Source organism: Athene cunicularia (genome assembly GCF_003259725.1).
Source record: "Athene cunicularia isolate RWA chromosome 2 unlocalized genomic scaffold, athCun1 chr2_part1, whole genome shotgun sequence".
Classification (NCBI taxonomy): domain Eukaryota; kingdom Metazoa; phylum Chordata; class Aves; order Strigiformes; family Strigidae; genus Athene; species Athene cunicularia.
This window is the reverse complement of record NW_020799095.1, coordinates 29,664,775-29,678,915: the sequence shown is the minus strand read 5'-3', so window position 1 is coordinate 29,678,915 and position 14,141 is coordinate 29,664,775. Positions and strand designations below refer to the sequence as shown.

At 38.9% G+C, this 14,141-nt stretch overlaps 1 protein-coding gene across 1 annotated transcript in view; it reads left to right on the top strand.

Moving 5' to 3' along the window:
- ADAM22 (ADAM metallopeptidase domain 22) overlaps positions 1-14,141 on the top strand; it is a 79,039-nt gene that overhangs the window by 42,764 nt on the left and 22,134 nt on the right. Inside the window, exons 16-26 of the mRNA XM_026843586.1 lie at positions 147-197; positions 483-546; positions 1,044-1,149; positions 2,224-2,340; positions 3,050-3,218; positions 4,164-4,272; positions 5,246-5,336; positions 6,667-6,684; positions 9,575-9,682; positions 12,580-12,680; positions 13,250-13,316. Coding sequence (XP_026699387.1) covers positions 147-197; positions 483-546; positions 1,044-1,149; positions 2,224-2,340; positions 3,050-3,218; positions 4,164-4,272; positions 5,246-5,336; positions 6,667-6,684; positions 9,575-9,682; positions 12,580-12,680; positions 13,250-13,316 — 1,001 coding nt within the window. The remainder of the gene's footprint in view (positions 1-146; positions 198-482; positions 547-1,043; positions 1,150-2,223; positions 2,341-3,049; positions 3,219-4,163; positions 4,273-5,245; positions 5,337-6,666; positions 6,685-9,574; positions 9,683-12,579; positions 12,681-13,249; positions 13,317-14,141) is intronic.

Genomic DNA, 14,141 nt, shown 5'->3' with positions numbered 1-14,141 from the left:
TTGTATAGTAAGGTTTATAAACATTGTATTAAAGTTGCTAATACTGAAAAGACTAGCATGATATTGAAATAATTTTCCATATGACATTTGTTGTATGTTTTTCTTCCATGCTTGTATGATCTATTAGTTATTATCTCTTTCTATAGTGCTCTCCCAATATTCATAAAATGGATGGATATTCCTGTGATAACAAGCAGGTAATTAGTGCTTCAATTTGTTTTACATTCTTTCTGCTTTTATAGATTGCTTTTTGTAGATTTTGGTTTAGGATCTTTGGAAGTCACCTGGGACAGTTCTGTTGACATTCCTGCATTTTGAGTGCTAGTTACATTTTAGAGCTAAGTATTTAAATGAACAGAAAGTAGAATCACATATTAATTGCCTCAATAGAAAGCATGTGACAAATCTGTATATTTAACAAATACATATTTTGGAAAATGAAGTTATTTTAAACTTTTTCTGTATCTTTTGTTTCTTTCTAGGGTATTTGTTTTGGAGGAAGATGCAAAACCAGGGACCGGCAGTGTAAATATATCTGGGGTGAAAGTAAGTGAATGTTTCTAAGTTGGTTGTTGTTCATGTGGCTCAAAAGATTATCTTACCTGAGAAAAATTATGGAAGAGACATATGCAGAACCATTAACACCAGCTGGACTGTATGTCTCTCCCAGTCTTCCCTCCTCATTTTGTCTTTCCATCTTCTTTTCCAGCTCTTTCTGTAGTGTTGGTTAACTTACTGGTGATTATGCTGAAATCTTAGGTTTAACCTCTCATTAATAACCACCTCGGGAGCCTACGCTTCTGGACATTTTGGACCAATAAGCCCTGGCCAAACTGAGCTAAATCTTAAAACAGTCCTGTGGTGCCAACATAAAACTTTCCATTGAGAACACTCTGCAGAGTTTCACAGGCCACCTGCAGACCACTGATACTGCAGTTCGCAGATTGGGAAGCTCTGCTTGCTTTGATTATGCATCTCCATTTCCCAGGAGCTGGCTTTTAGAAGTCTTCGTCATCTTAGAAGAGATTTGTTTCTGTTTTCAGAAGTGACAGCTGCTGACAGGTACTGCTATGAGAAGCTAAATATTGAAGGGACTGAGAAAGGCAACTGTGGAAGAGACAAGGACTCTTGGATACAGTGCAATAAACAGTAAGTTGATCCATTTAGAAAACAACTGCGATTTTTATCCTTGCTATAGTTCTTTAGCTGGCATGAAGAGGCTCAGAAAACCTCTGTACAGAACAGACTTCTGGCCTTCTTCTGCAGACCTTAGTGCAGCAAATTCTGGAGGGAGAGGAGTGTTGAGAAAAGATGATCTCTGACAAGAGAGCACCGCCTGAGCTTTGGGAGCACTTGGACCAAAAGTGGTCCTAGTATGCTTGGTGAGGCTTAGTGCAGAGGAGAGTGGCCTGTGCTTTCATGTCTTGGTGTGGTGTTCACCTTGTATGCTGTGCCCTTGCATTGCAAAGTTGTGTTCGGTTTTCATTGCCTTGTAACCCTCCACATCTTTGCCTGCAAGTTGCTGCCTAAACCATTGTTTCACATTCTGTATTTATGCAGTTGATTATTTCTGCCTATTTCTGAACCTTTTGCCAGTTCTTATCAAACTGCACCCTGATTTTTGAGATGAATTCTCCATTCTGTCAATGCTATTTGAATTCTAGTCCTGCCTACAGGTGAACTAGTGACCCTTCCCACCTTTCTGTGCAGATTTGATAACCTACCTTTTTTTCCAACACAAATTAATGACTAAAAAATACTCAGTAATATGGGAGAGGCCAGACAGTACACAAGTCTCCACACGAGTTGTAAAGTCCCTTCAACAGCCGAATTAAACTTGGTGTCTCTAGTTCCCTTACATATGTGTCATACGAGAGTTTGTTTAAATCCAGTATCTACTGCTTCTCCAATATGGGCACGTTACTGTATCTTAATAGGATATTAAATCAATTTGATGTGGCTTGTTCTTGACAGCTCCTTGCTTGCTATTACTCAGAGCACTTTTGATAATACATCTTAAAAAAAGACTTTTCCCAGTCTAAGCTGAGAGAGGAATAATTTTCTTGGGAAGCAAGACATTATTTATGGGAGTTACTGTCAGTGGGAGAAAAGCAAGGAATAGCAAATATGTTATAAAGCAAGTGAAGAAAACCACATTTTGTTGACTGTCCATTTTCATTGAATTTTCTTTTCAGTGGGTATCTGTTTATTCTCTCAATGCAGGGATGTGCTTTGTGGATACCTTCTGTGCTCCAATATATCCAGTGTGCCTAGACTTGGAGAACTTGATGGTGAAATCACATCATCAATCTTGCAATTTGGAAAAGTCTACAATTGCAGGTGATTGGAAATCCTGGAAACAGAACAGACAATCAATATTCATCTTGCATGGAAAAGCAGCTTTCTCATTTCTAAGTGGAGAACAACTGTTTTCCATTAAATTTTTTTTTCCTATTAACACATAACCATTATTCTAGCTCAACCTTTGTTAAGCTTCAGGAGCTTGACTACTTGTGGGGAGCGCAGCTGTTTTGCAATCCCCTCTGTGTAGTAGTTAATTTTGCCTGTAGAGACATAATGCTCTTCTCTGGCCTCTTGAGTTTACATTCTTCAATGTTTGTGAAGTACTTAATGTACTCAAAATACTTAGACATATGCCTGCACTGCCAAAGCTAACTGGCAGCTTAATATGTTGCCATATGTTAGCTGAATCCCAGTTATAGACCTGGTGTGTTCTCATAGCTTCACACAACTGTAAGATGAAATGAAGTCCTATACAAGTAAACTCAAATGTTTTATCCAGTGCTAGCTTCTACACAAGAAAAATGGTCTTTGTTTCCAACTTTGCATTTGTCTGATGTAGATATACTGCATTTTGGTTTGTTTCATGTTAGGGCCAGTGAGATACATAAGCCAGTACTTAACTCCTTCCTGGTCCTGGGCATCGTATAACAGACAGAAGTGAAGGCAGCAGCCCAGAGCCCAGTTTCTCAAGCAGTCCCATCTAATCACAGCACAAGTCTCCATGGTCCTCTTGGTTGTCTTGCAGTGGTGGCCATGTGAAACTCGATGAGGAGACGGACCTGGGTTATGTGGAGAATGGGACACCGTGTGGGCCAAACATGGTGTGCCTTGAGCATCGCTGCCTCCCCACCGAGGCCTTCAACTTCAGTACCTGCCCAGGCACCACAGACAGCCAGATTTGTTCAGGACATGGTGTATGTTCTTGTTCTCTTTTAATCCTTTTTTCTGTTTTTGCTGAGTATCTGACACTGTGTAGTGTACTAGCTAGACCTTTCAGGACGCCAGCAGTGTGACTCTAGAACTCTTTATACTGGAGAAGCTTTTGAAAAGGAAAAGGGGAGGAGTCACATAAGTAAACATAATGCATACCAGTCAAGGCATCTTAAACAGTGAGTCACAGTAAGTACGTATTAGTTTTGCAAAGATTTTTATCAATCAGTTCTGATATTTCCCCAGGTAACATACTGGAGAATAGCAAGATCTAAGTACTAAAAAATTTGGGTCTCTGTTCTTCTAAATGCTCTTTTTAATTCCCTCTGTAATGTGTCAATAGTCAAGAAGGTTCATAGAGTTCGATTTTGTTGGCTGAGAGCTACTTGTTCTAGAGAAGAGGGCAGTGAGCTGGCTCTTGGGTAGTGGCAGCTCCTCTGCTCAGTGCACAGCCTATGGCTTTTCTGTGGCCCTGGTGAGTCCCTTTGTCCCTCACAGTTTTAAACAGTGTCCAGGCCCCTACAGCTGAGCTGAGATCAAAGGAGTTGTTCTCTCATAATGCCTTTTGTCTTTTATGCTGCATTAAAACTCCCTTTTTAATCTTAATTAACCACTTCGTCATATTTCAGAAAAACAAAATTACTTGAGGTTCAGAGTATTTAAAAGCAATTATAAATGGCTCTATTGAATATAATATTAAAAAGATAGTAAGGTACGTAATATATTTTACATATATTTGTATATAAAGTATAATATATTCAATACACATCTAATATGTAAATTTTTAAAAAGTTGTATATTAAAAATGTTTTTCAGAATTTTGCAGGCAGTCAAAATCAGTGCTGTACGACTGTACCTATACCATAGGTATTAATTACAGGAATAGATTAATTTTAGGATTTTATTCTGAGCTACACTTTTGGCTGCAGGTTTGTAGCAATGAAATAAAGTGTGTCTGTGACCGATTCTGGGGAGGAGATGACTGCAGTTCTCGTATCAAAGATGATATTTTTTTTGATAAAGATGCCATCAATAAAGGTACGTTATTATAATTTTTACCAATAACTGGAAAAGCTTGTATTTGAGGACGGCTCATTAAGCAAAAATAGATCTCCTACTCTTTCAATTAGCATACAACCTGATGCACCTTTTGGAGCCTCATTCCCTTCCCTTCCTCCCATGGCAGCAGCACTCAGTGTCTGTGAGTGAGGTCAGAGACCTGGGTATGGCTGTGAGCAGTGCCACTCATAAGCACTCAGTACACCTCTTGGGACTGGTACCAGTGTGTCTGATTGCACCTTGCTTGTCCCTATCATATGAGTGGCCTTATTAATTATATTGATAGATTAGGACAAGCAAAAAGTTACTGGGACTTTTTATATCTAGATGGAAAGGTAGTGTTACTTACATGACCATTTATTTGTATAGTCAGTTTTTTATTACATGGCCAATAAGCAGGATGTTGGCACACAAATTCCAGGCTTTTACATTTTTTAAGTGAAGGTTTTTGTTCAGCTTGAAGCTTGCATACAAAGGAAAGATGTGTTGTGGAAATATGAGGGTGTAAATGTTTTTCATTATAAATCCTTGTGGTGGGACAATTTTACCATCTTCCAGAATGTCTCTTGGTTAATTTATTCAGCTATGGAAGGGATTAGAGCAACAACAAACAAAAAAGTCACTTTTGTTCCAGTGTAAGCATGTATTTTTCAGGCAGGTTATAAGGATGTAAGCTACAGCAGTTTCATATTGCTAACATTATATTGGCATAGCTGGCACAACTTTCCCATGTAGCAAGTGTTCGGTTAAGAGAAGTAGACACAAAGGTCAAAGCTTGATTTACAGGTGATTTTTTTATGTCCGTGCTATATTCAAGATAGTATCACTGGTTACAATTAATCAGGCTAGTGCAAGTTGTCCAAGCAGGTTTTTGAAAGTCAGTGCATTTACTGGTTTTGTATATTTTTCTCCTAAAACCCTGTATATTTTTTCCCTTTTCTTGTGTTTCCAGGTGTTGTTAGCACAAATATAATAATAGGAGCTATTGCTGGCACCATTTTAGTGTTGGCTCTCGTTTTAGGAATAACTGGTTGGGGTTACAAGTAAGTAAATTGTGTTCTTCTTAATACAGTTAAAAATATGTTTATTTCGTCTGATAGCTAATTATGTTATGAAAAGAACAATTCAAACATAATATAAAAAATCAAAATTGGATTATATTTGTACAGTGACATTTTTATAGTGTTAGCGTTTTTGAAGCAGTTCTTACATGTGTATATGGTTTTGGAGAGCTTGATCCAGGTTTGAAATTTATTTCTTACTTAGCTATTGCTTTTCTTCTTTTGTAGATGATGAGATTATAATTTTACTGTATCTCACAAAGGAAATACAAGAATACAGTCTTAATTCAATTATAAATCTCTCCTAATGATGAAATAAATTTAGCAGGATTAGCCTTCAGTCAGTCAGTAAAGCATTTAACCATAGGTTTCCTTAAACAGATGTTTCTACTCAGTCAGCTTAACACGAAATTAATTCAGGCATCTTTTTGGTAAGAGAGATCTGTAATTTGCAAATAAGGTGCAAATTCTCTTCTGGTGTAGAGCTGTCAGTGTCTGCTTGCTGAGAGGCAAAATAGATTATTTTAGCCTGACTGATCTTTTTCAGTTTTCCTCCTTTCATGAATTTCTTCTAAAAAACAGGGGGAGTTAATTTTTTTGTATGTGTTAAAAAAAAAAGATTCGATGTACTTGCTTTGTCGCCTGTGTTTGGGTGAGAATGGCTCTTGAAGTCCTTCCTCCACAGGTCCTTGGTGTGCTTGGAGGGCACGTTCAGCTGTGGGCAGTGCTGTAGCTGGGACACAGCCCCAGCAGTTAGGTGTAACAAGCTGGCACATCCCCTGCTGGTTTGTTAGACTGAGATTGAACTGCCCTCAGCCTGAAACATGTAAGAAAGGAAGCACGTTTTTTTTGAAAAAAACGTGAAGATTAGATAGTAAAAAGGTAGGTTATGCTGTCTTGCTACATTGCTCTCAGCTTCTGGCAATACAAAAATCTGGACTTACTATTTTGAATACAACTCAAAAATTTAAAGGCTCATTTTGAGGTCACATCTAGCCAGTGCGATTAGTTTTTGGAGGTGGAGGACAAGAGTGCACCTTTCACTAGCAGCTTCAGAGTGACTAGACTTAAACTCATCATGAACTGCACCTCCAACTCAGCATTGACTTTAGCCATCAATATGAATATATTTTCCTTGTTTATTCTGATTTAGTATGTTTTATTTCAGAAGTGCTTCTGTAGAAATATTTTGAGCAAAAATTTAATTCTGCATACGTTACTTTTTTCTTTACATTTTTTTCTCTTACTGACCATGTATATTTGCATACTGATGACTCATTCTTATTTCTTTCTCTTCTCTTTGTATGGAAAGAAACTACAGAAGACAGAGGTATGTGATAAAAGTAATAGAACGTATATTAGAAAGTTCTGAAAATAGCTTTTATTCTCTCTTGCTCATTTAGATGCTAGACAGAAAATACAGCAATCACTATATTTTCTATAAAGAAATACAGTGATCTGAACTGTATGGAAAGGAAAATACAGTAATGAATTATATTTTAAAGAATATTTGCTTGCATATATGAAATTGATATTTATTCTCTAAAGACATTGCTTGAAATTCTGATTTCACTGGACTCAGTAGCAAATATAATGTTTACTTCTGATGTAGACTGTTGTATTTAGGAAAACAGGAGAATATTTCCAGTAAGAGAGACTGAAAATCTGCTATTAGAGATGACAGTGTTCTTGGGAGGCTGAGAATTGAATGATTAATATTAATATGATGTTCAGGAACCTTTTGAGACAAATTCATTCCTGGAGCTTCTTTTGTGGTTAAATATACAATGCATTAAAATTGCTGTGCAAATGAAGAGCCCATTCCTTCCCACCACCCTGCTCAGTTGAGTTGTAGCTAAAGCATGGTACTGTCTTCAGCACAGGGCTGAGTTTTCATCCTTTCAATCTTGTGGCTAAAAACCAAACAGTTCCCCGTGACTCCCCTTTGGCTCCTGAAGACCATCTATCCTGTCATCAGCATCTGCCTGGCAGACTGGTCTTCTGGAATGGAGTTGGCTCCTTACTCTCCCAGCCCTCCACAGATAAGAGGGTTTCTCAGATTCTCCTGTTTTCTGACTGTATCACCACCTTCTGATCCAAGCTACTGCTTTGTTTGTTGCTGCTACCTGTTGTGCTTGTTCTCCATTTCCCCTGCCTGTGTAGTGCTTTCTCTGCCAGGCTCAAAATACTTGTAAAAAGCAGAAAAGCTCTGCCAAGTGCTGGTTGTGTACTACAAGGTCAGATAGTTGGCAGGAACAGTAACAGGAAAAAGGCAAAACTGTTGAAGTAAAGCCTTATGGAGAGGTTGGTGGGTAGTAAATGTCACCTGGTACAAAGAGGGCAGAATTTCAAGGTTTGGTGCTGCTCAGGGGCACGTGATGTAGCTACAAGTGCAGACTAACATGGCCATTGAGTCACTTCACTGTAGATGTTTCAGTGTTGGCTGAGGACAGAGCAGCCAGAACCTTGAAATACAGAGATTGCCCCATACATGTTTACGTTGGAATATTAGTGAATCTAACTTTTTCAGATTCCCTCATCTCCAAAAATGAGTAGATGGACAGAGAGCTGTGAGTATGCAGTCAGTCTGCGTTTGTGTCTGAGGGCAAGGGCAGAGTGAAAACTAGCATAAGCTGAGGCTTTTGAAGATGATGTAGTTACTAAGTAACTACATCTTCATGCAGAAAATTAAGTTCTGTAGGCTGATTTTAATTTTGGATATGTACAAGGAGTACTCCATAAATGGAAAAAGCAAACATCCACCAGAGTGTTCAGAGTGTTTTTTTTAAAACTGTTTACAATTAGGCCATAAATAAAGATGAAAACAAGCCATTGAGGTATTTTCAAGCATTACATAAGGAACGATATTTGGTAGTACTAAGCAACTGAAATGAGTAGACTGAAAATAATAGAGCAAATTAACAAGGGTTCTGCCAGCTGGAATAGTGTGGCTTAAAGGGCACAGCTTTGTGAGAGAAATAATTTCTGATGGGGTAGTGAGAGGACAGTTGGCTGGAGGAACCCTGGGGAGCACAGCTGCCCCACGCTGAGTCAACTCTGAACACACTGATGGCTGGGAATGGGACAAGAACCGAGACTAAAGAGGTGTTAGAAGAAATAGTGGGGAGGTATTGCATTACACTAATGATTTATGTGCCAAGTAATTATATATTTTAAATACTTCAGGAGCATTAGAAATCAGATATGGAATTAAGAGAGCCCAGATGAAGTCTGTAGTTGGACACAGTTTGAATGTGACTATGATTTCTGATAAATGCTCATCTTAATAGGGGCAGACTGAGGCAAAAAGGCCTTGGAAAGTGCAAGGCTGAATGGATAACTAAACTGCTGGTACTACGATATAGTCAACTTCCAAAGTAGCTACTTGTACTAGGGAGGATTTTTCAACTTGGTGGAACTGTAACTGGAATATTTACAGTTCTTCTGCTGGCAATGAATTCACCATCTGTAAAAAGGGTGTGTAACTTGATTAGGACTTTCTAGTTCATAGTTTTATGCACCAAAACTGAGCTTCTAGTACTGGAAAAGGATAAACTACTGTCAGGTGTGTGTGGCACTCTTTTATGTGTCTTGGCAGATTGAGTGTGTTGTGGTGACTGGGAGTAGCTGAGAACCTCTGACTGGCGTTAGGTCCCCAGCACAAGAGAACAGTTAATAAACTGGAGGGTTTTCTCCTCCTGAGGTTTAAACAACTCAAAAGGTTGCTATTGAATTCAATAACGATCACAAAAATTAAGAGAAAAGCATCTATCTCAGAAGGAAGAAAAACATTCAGTTTCCTGAACTCCTTTTTGATCCAGGCATGTGTTTCAGCTCAGGCTGCAGTATTTGTACTGCACCTGGGGATGCTTTTGACAACCGTAGTGAAGAGTCAGTTGAAATACCTGAACTGGGTTATCCAATGTCTCAGGAACCATAAACAAACACTCTGAAAACTACAATCGGAGTTTATCAGTGAAATGTTCCTTGCTTTCCCCTGCTAAAACCACATAATCCACTTTTCTTCACATATTAGAAGTATGCAGGAGTATTCTCTCAGATGGTTGAATTATTTATTAACAGGTTTATTGTGTGTAGTTAACATTTTCCTCAAGGATCCCTAGCCTTGCCTTTTTCTTTTAAACTAATATTTGTGCATGTTTGTGTGTGTACTGATACCTGTCATGTTTTCTGACTCTACGATGTTTATTATGCTTTAGACAAATACCCCAGGGAGATTATGTAAAAAAGCCTGGAGAGGCCGACTCTTTTTATAGCGACATGCCTCCTGGAGTCAGCACAAACTCTGCATCTAGTTCTAAGAAGAGGTCTGCTTTTCTGTCGCATTTTCAGATTTCTACCTGTTCCATCACCCATTATTCCATTAGTCAGAACATTTCATTGTTTTGCAGCAGGTTTGATTCTTTCTTCTTTCTTTGTGGAATGTTTGAAATAGCATCCTTTGTGCTTTGATTACTGATTGTTCTCACATGCCCTGAGCCACAAATTATTAGGCCAGCATAAACAAGTTTTCCATTGTAAACCAATTTTACGTGAATCAGATTTTCGTCATCTCCCTGCTTGAAAATTGTTTTCAAGTAAACTTTAATAATAATTGCTGGCTCAATTAAAGAATAAATAAAAACCCCACGTATTTTTAAATCATGGTCATGTAATCAAAGAAAAGGAACACTGTCTTGCTTCAATAATAGTTATAAACATAAACTGTTCAATATAAATGTTATTTTTATATCTGTATTTGTCAATGTCATTAATTCACTGAGTTGACCTAGACTTCTGGATAATAATCTTGCTGTCTCACATTAAAGATTATGGTGCTTGCATATTATTAGACTAGTATACTAAATGGTCACCAAGTATTATCTTAGAAAATAATCCTACAAAGACTTCCTGTAGTTTTATGCTTGCTATTATGAGTAACCAAGGAGGGCACTGGATTTTGCCCTTGATCAGATTTCACTAATTTTGTTATTGTTCCAGTTACTTAAAAGACCCCAAATGATTTTAAAATGGAAAGTTCATTGTAAACATTGCGAGTCATTTGTAATTGCTAAGGTTATTAGGTCATGATGCTCACCATTCCTCAGCAGTTACAAGACCCTTTAATTATTAAAATCTCTAGCTAGCAATTTAAAACAATTTATGAGAAGCACTATGTCGTAGGAGGGACAGACAGTCCTGAACTGCTTCATAAGAAAATGGCAATTCTCAGTTCTTGTCTTGCTGAGTAGTCTATCTAACTATGCAGTTGATGAAGCCCTTTTCTTTGTTGTTATATCAAAGAAAGTAAAGAGAAATGTATGGAAGGGATGCAGTGACATTTGCTGTTTGGGTATAGTAGCTATATCTTATATGCAACTTCTTTTAGTCTGTTCTAATGAATATTTTGTTTGGAAGACTGTAGTATTGATTAATTGATGATTTCTAATTTTTAAATTCAGCTTTATAGGTGTGTGATTAATTTTTTTTTCCAGGAAGCACTGTTTGTGCTGGAGAATCTTTACGTGTTTGGATAAAATTTTGAAAAATGTCCTGGGAAAGCAAGTTTTAATAGCTTTGGTTAAGCAGGTTCAAATACCAGTTAAGAAAGAAGGTTTTTTAAATGAATGTCATTTAATGCGTTTCTTCTTTCATTCAGTATCTGTGTTTCTTTTCATACGTCATTTCTTTCATGTGCCTCTGTTTATTATTTGTTCCAAAAAGCGAATGGTTTCTAAGGTCTGTCTGTACTAGAGAGTTTTGTTGTTCCCCACCACCAGTTCAGGTATGTTGTGCCACTGTCAAGTCTGGAAAAGTAAGTCTGACAAATACTCCATTAACATTGTGGTGGAGCTGACGTAGTCCTTCCATCTGAATACTCAGAGTGCTATTTCTGCCTTCCAAGCTGGTTTTGATTTGCTCTGCTCAGTCAGGTACTGATGGTGTGTGTCTCTTGGCCGATGTTGGAGTGACTGGGCCATTAGCTGCCTGGGTTTTTGCATGCTGGAAAGCACTATGAAGTGTTAGCTGGTATTCAGAGGATGATCAAGGATTAAGACATAACTTTATGATAACTCTTGCAAATCTGAAATATGATATAGCAAGACATTCCTGAACCTGCAAATGGACCTTTAGGAGGAGAAAATTATTAAAAAAATTGTCAGTGGATCTGCTGGTTCTGAGACCTTTTGTTCTGTAATTAAGTTTGAATTAATGAAACCCTGGGCTTACTTCAGTGTGGCTGTGATTAGCCTGGTCTTCTGGAAACTGAAGAGCATCTCTCAGATGCGTGCCCTCCAAGGAAAGCAGAGGCTGAAAAATGCAAGATTATCTAGACTTAGACACTACAGAAATAGTTCCTTTAAGCAAATCTTTATAATAAATAAGCCATCTATTATGACCAGTTTTCAACTTCCTCTTGTTTTCTTGTCTTTTGGAAATAGTTGTGATCTCTTGGCAAACAGCTGAGCAGCAGCTCTACTTCAACAGGAGGAGCCTGTTGCAAAATCCTGTGTGTTGGACATCACCACACACATCTCTGGCTCTTAGAGGGAATACAAGAGAAAGAAAAAATTTACTTTGCACCAAGCACCTCGATATAAAGACTGCTTTTGGCTTTGAGTTTAGTATTAGAAGTATATACTGCAGTGACTGGCTGACAAAACATAATAAAAATTCAAAATTAGCAAAAATGTGGCAGTTATCCCTCCACTGGACCTACCAGCTGTGAGTGGGAGGATGCTCATCATGGACTCCTGGGCCCCTGAGACTGGTAGTAGTGGGGTGAGAGAAGCAGTTCAGGCTTTCCTGCAGCAGCACAGGGAGGGAGTGGGCAGCCTGCAGGTGGGATGTGCTTGACTGTAGGACTGAAAAACCTTGAGCTGAGCACAGTTGGAAGAGCATCTTCCAGCTAAGAACTGAGGCAGAGCTGCAAATCCAAAGGAAAGCTGGTGTGCGCTGGTGTTTGTGCTTTCCACAGCAGACATGCGAGAAAGCAGTGCTGAAGCCTGGCTCTTGAACGTGGGCACACCAGGCTGCTGCAGGGACAGTTGTGAACCATAACTGCAGGGTTTAACCAGGAATCCTGGATGCTCTGCTAGTGCAGACAGACCTTAGGCTATGTTATGTCACCGGCCTCGGGAGTGTGACTCAGTAAACAGCTGAGCTAACATTGATGTGAGACAATACCCTTAACAATAACCGCATCTGAGCCCTCCTATTCCAGGTCAAATGGATTATCTCATTCCTGGAGTGAAAGGATCCCAGACACAAAACATATTTCAGACATTTGTGAAAATGGGAGGCCTAGGAGTAATTCTTGGCAAGGTAAGTGTGAACCTCTGTGCTGGCCACAGTGGAACCGGACTCTGGGCCATTTCTGAAAGTTTAGCTAATCTTAGGACAACAGCAGGACTCCTTAAAATTGTGCTAATCGTTATTAAACCTGGAATGGGGATTTAGCAGCACCCTACATAAATATCTTTTTGCACAATGCTTTGTCACATAGAAATGATATTTAATTTCTCCCGTTCCTCCAGTGTGAGCTAACATGAAAAAGAGGAAGAAGTCTATCCAATCTTACCAGCTTCTGTGATTTTATCAGGCAGTGTTTAGTATTTTTCTTGAAGTGTAGTGATTTTCTCAAATGAAAGGTGAAATTAAGGAGTTTTTTCTCTGCACAGTTGCAGCAAAAAGTAGAGAAAGATCACCCACGTGCCAAGTTTAGCTGGTCTGAGGTAAATCAACAGTCACAGAGCTGTGACTTTTAAATGTTCAATGCTAATGAGTTAATGACTTTTTTGCTGGGGATGCAAAAAGAATATGCAGTTTGGCATGGGACGCAGGTGAGTTTCAAGTTGTTTTACCATATGTCTTTATCCTTTGATTTCTTTCAGGTAATATAGGAGGAAACAGAAAGAAAGTCAGAGGCAAAAGATTTAGGCCACGGTCTAATTCAACTGAGTAAGTCTGAACTTATAAAAGCAAAGCCAGAAAGTACAGTTTTCATATTTGTGTCTTGTAGATGGAGATTAAGAGTACTGAAAAGTAGACAGCTTCATTTTTGCTCTGTGGCCCATTCTGATTGCTGACTGATAATCTGGTAAATGGTTTGGCTCATGTATTTCAACCTCTTTTTATGTATTCTTTAAAAATTAACTATCAATTTTCTTTTTTATGTAGGCTTCCTCACAGTCGTTCCCATAGCAATTCCCAATGATGGTGGCAGCCTGCACCATCACTGCAGGCTTTTATCTACAGTAAACTGCCATTGCTGAGTGTATCCTGGTTCACTACTGAATTTTTGATAACCTGTTTCCTACCCTTGTCTTCACCCTGGGTTGGGCCATTGCAGAGTTAGAGATCTATATCTCCAAGTACCTGCCTGGAAGTTTTAGGAGAGTTATCTGTCTGCTTTGAGAGTACCCTGAAGGTTATTGTTGTAAGCCTGAAACAGCCATCTGAATAAGCCCTGCGATAAATGGGTAATGAGAGTTCTTATCAAGCGATTGATCCCTAGACCTTTTCAGTATAGCTTAGAGTTGCTTTCCCATTGATTTATTGGTTACATTTACTGAAGAGTCCATGTGTGCAGTGCTCCCCATAGGGAAAGAGCCTTTCTTATGTACTTAAGCCTGCCTGTTCAGGCTCCTTTCATGGATGAATGGTGAATGGCTGGAAACATAATCTCTGTCAAGCACTGGCCTGCTCTTGCAGCACTTATGCCACATGGGAGTGGCCCCTCTTTGACCATGGTAGCAATGACAGTGCCTCCCCCCCCCCCCCCCC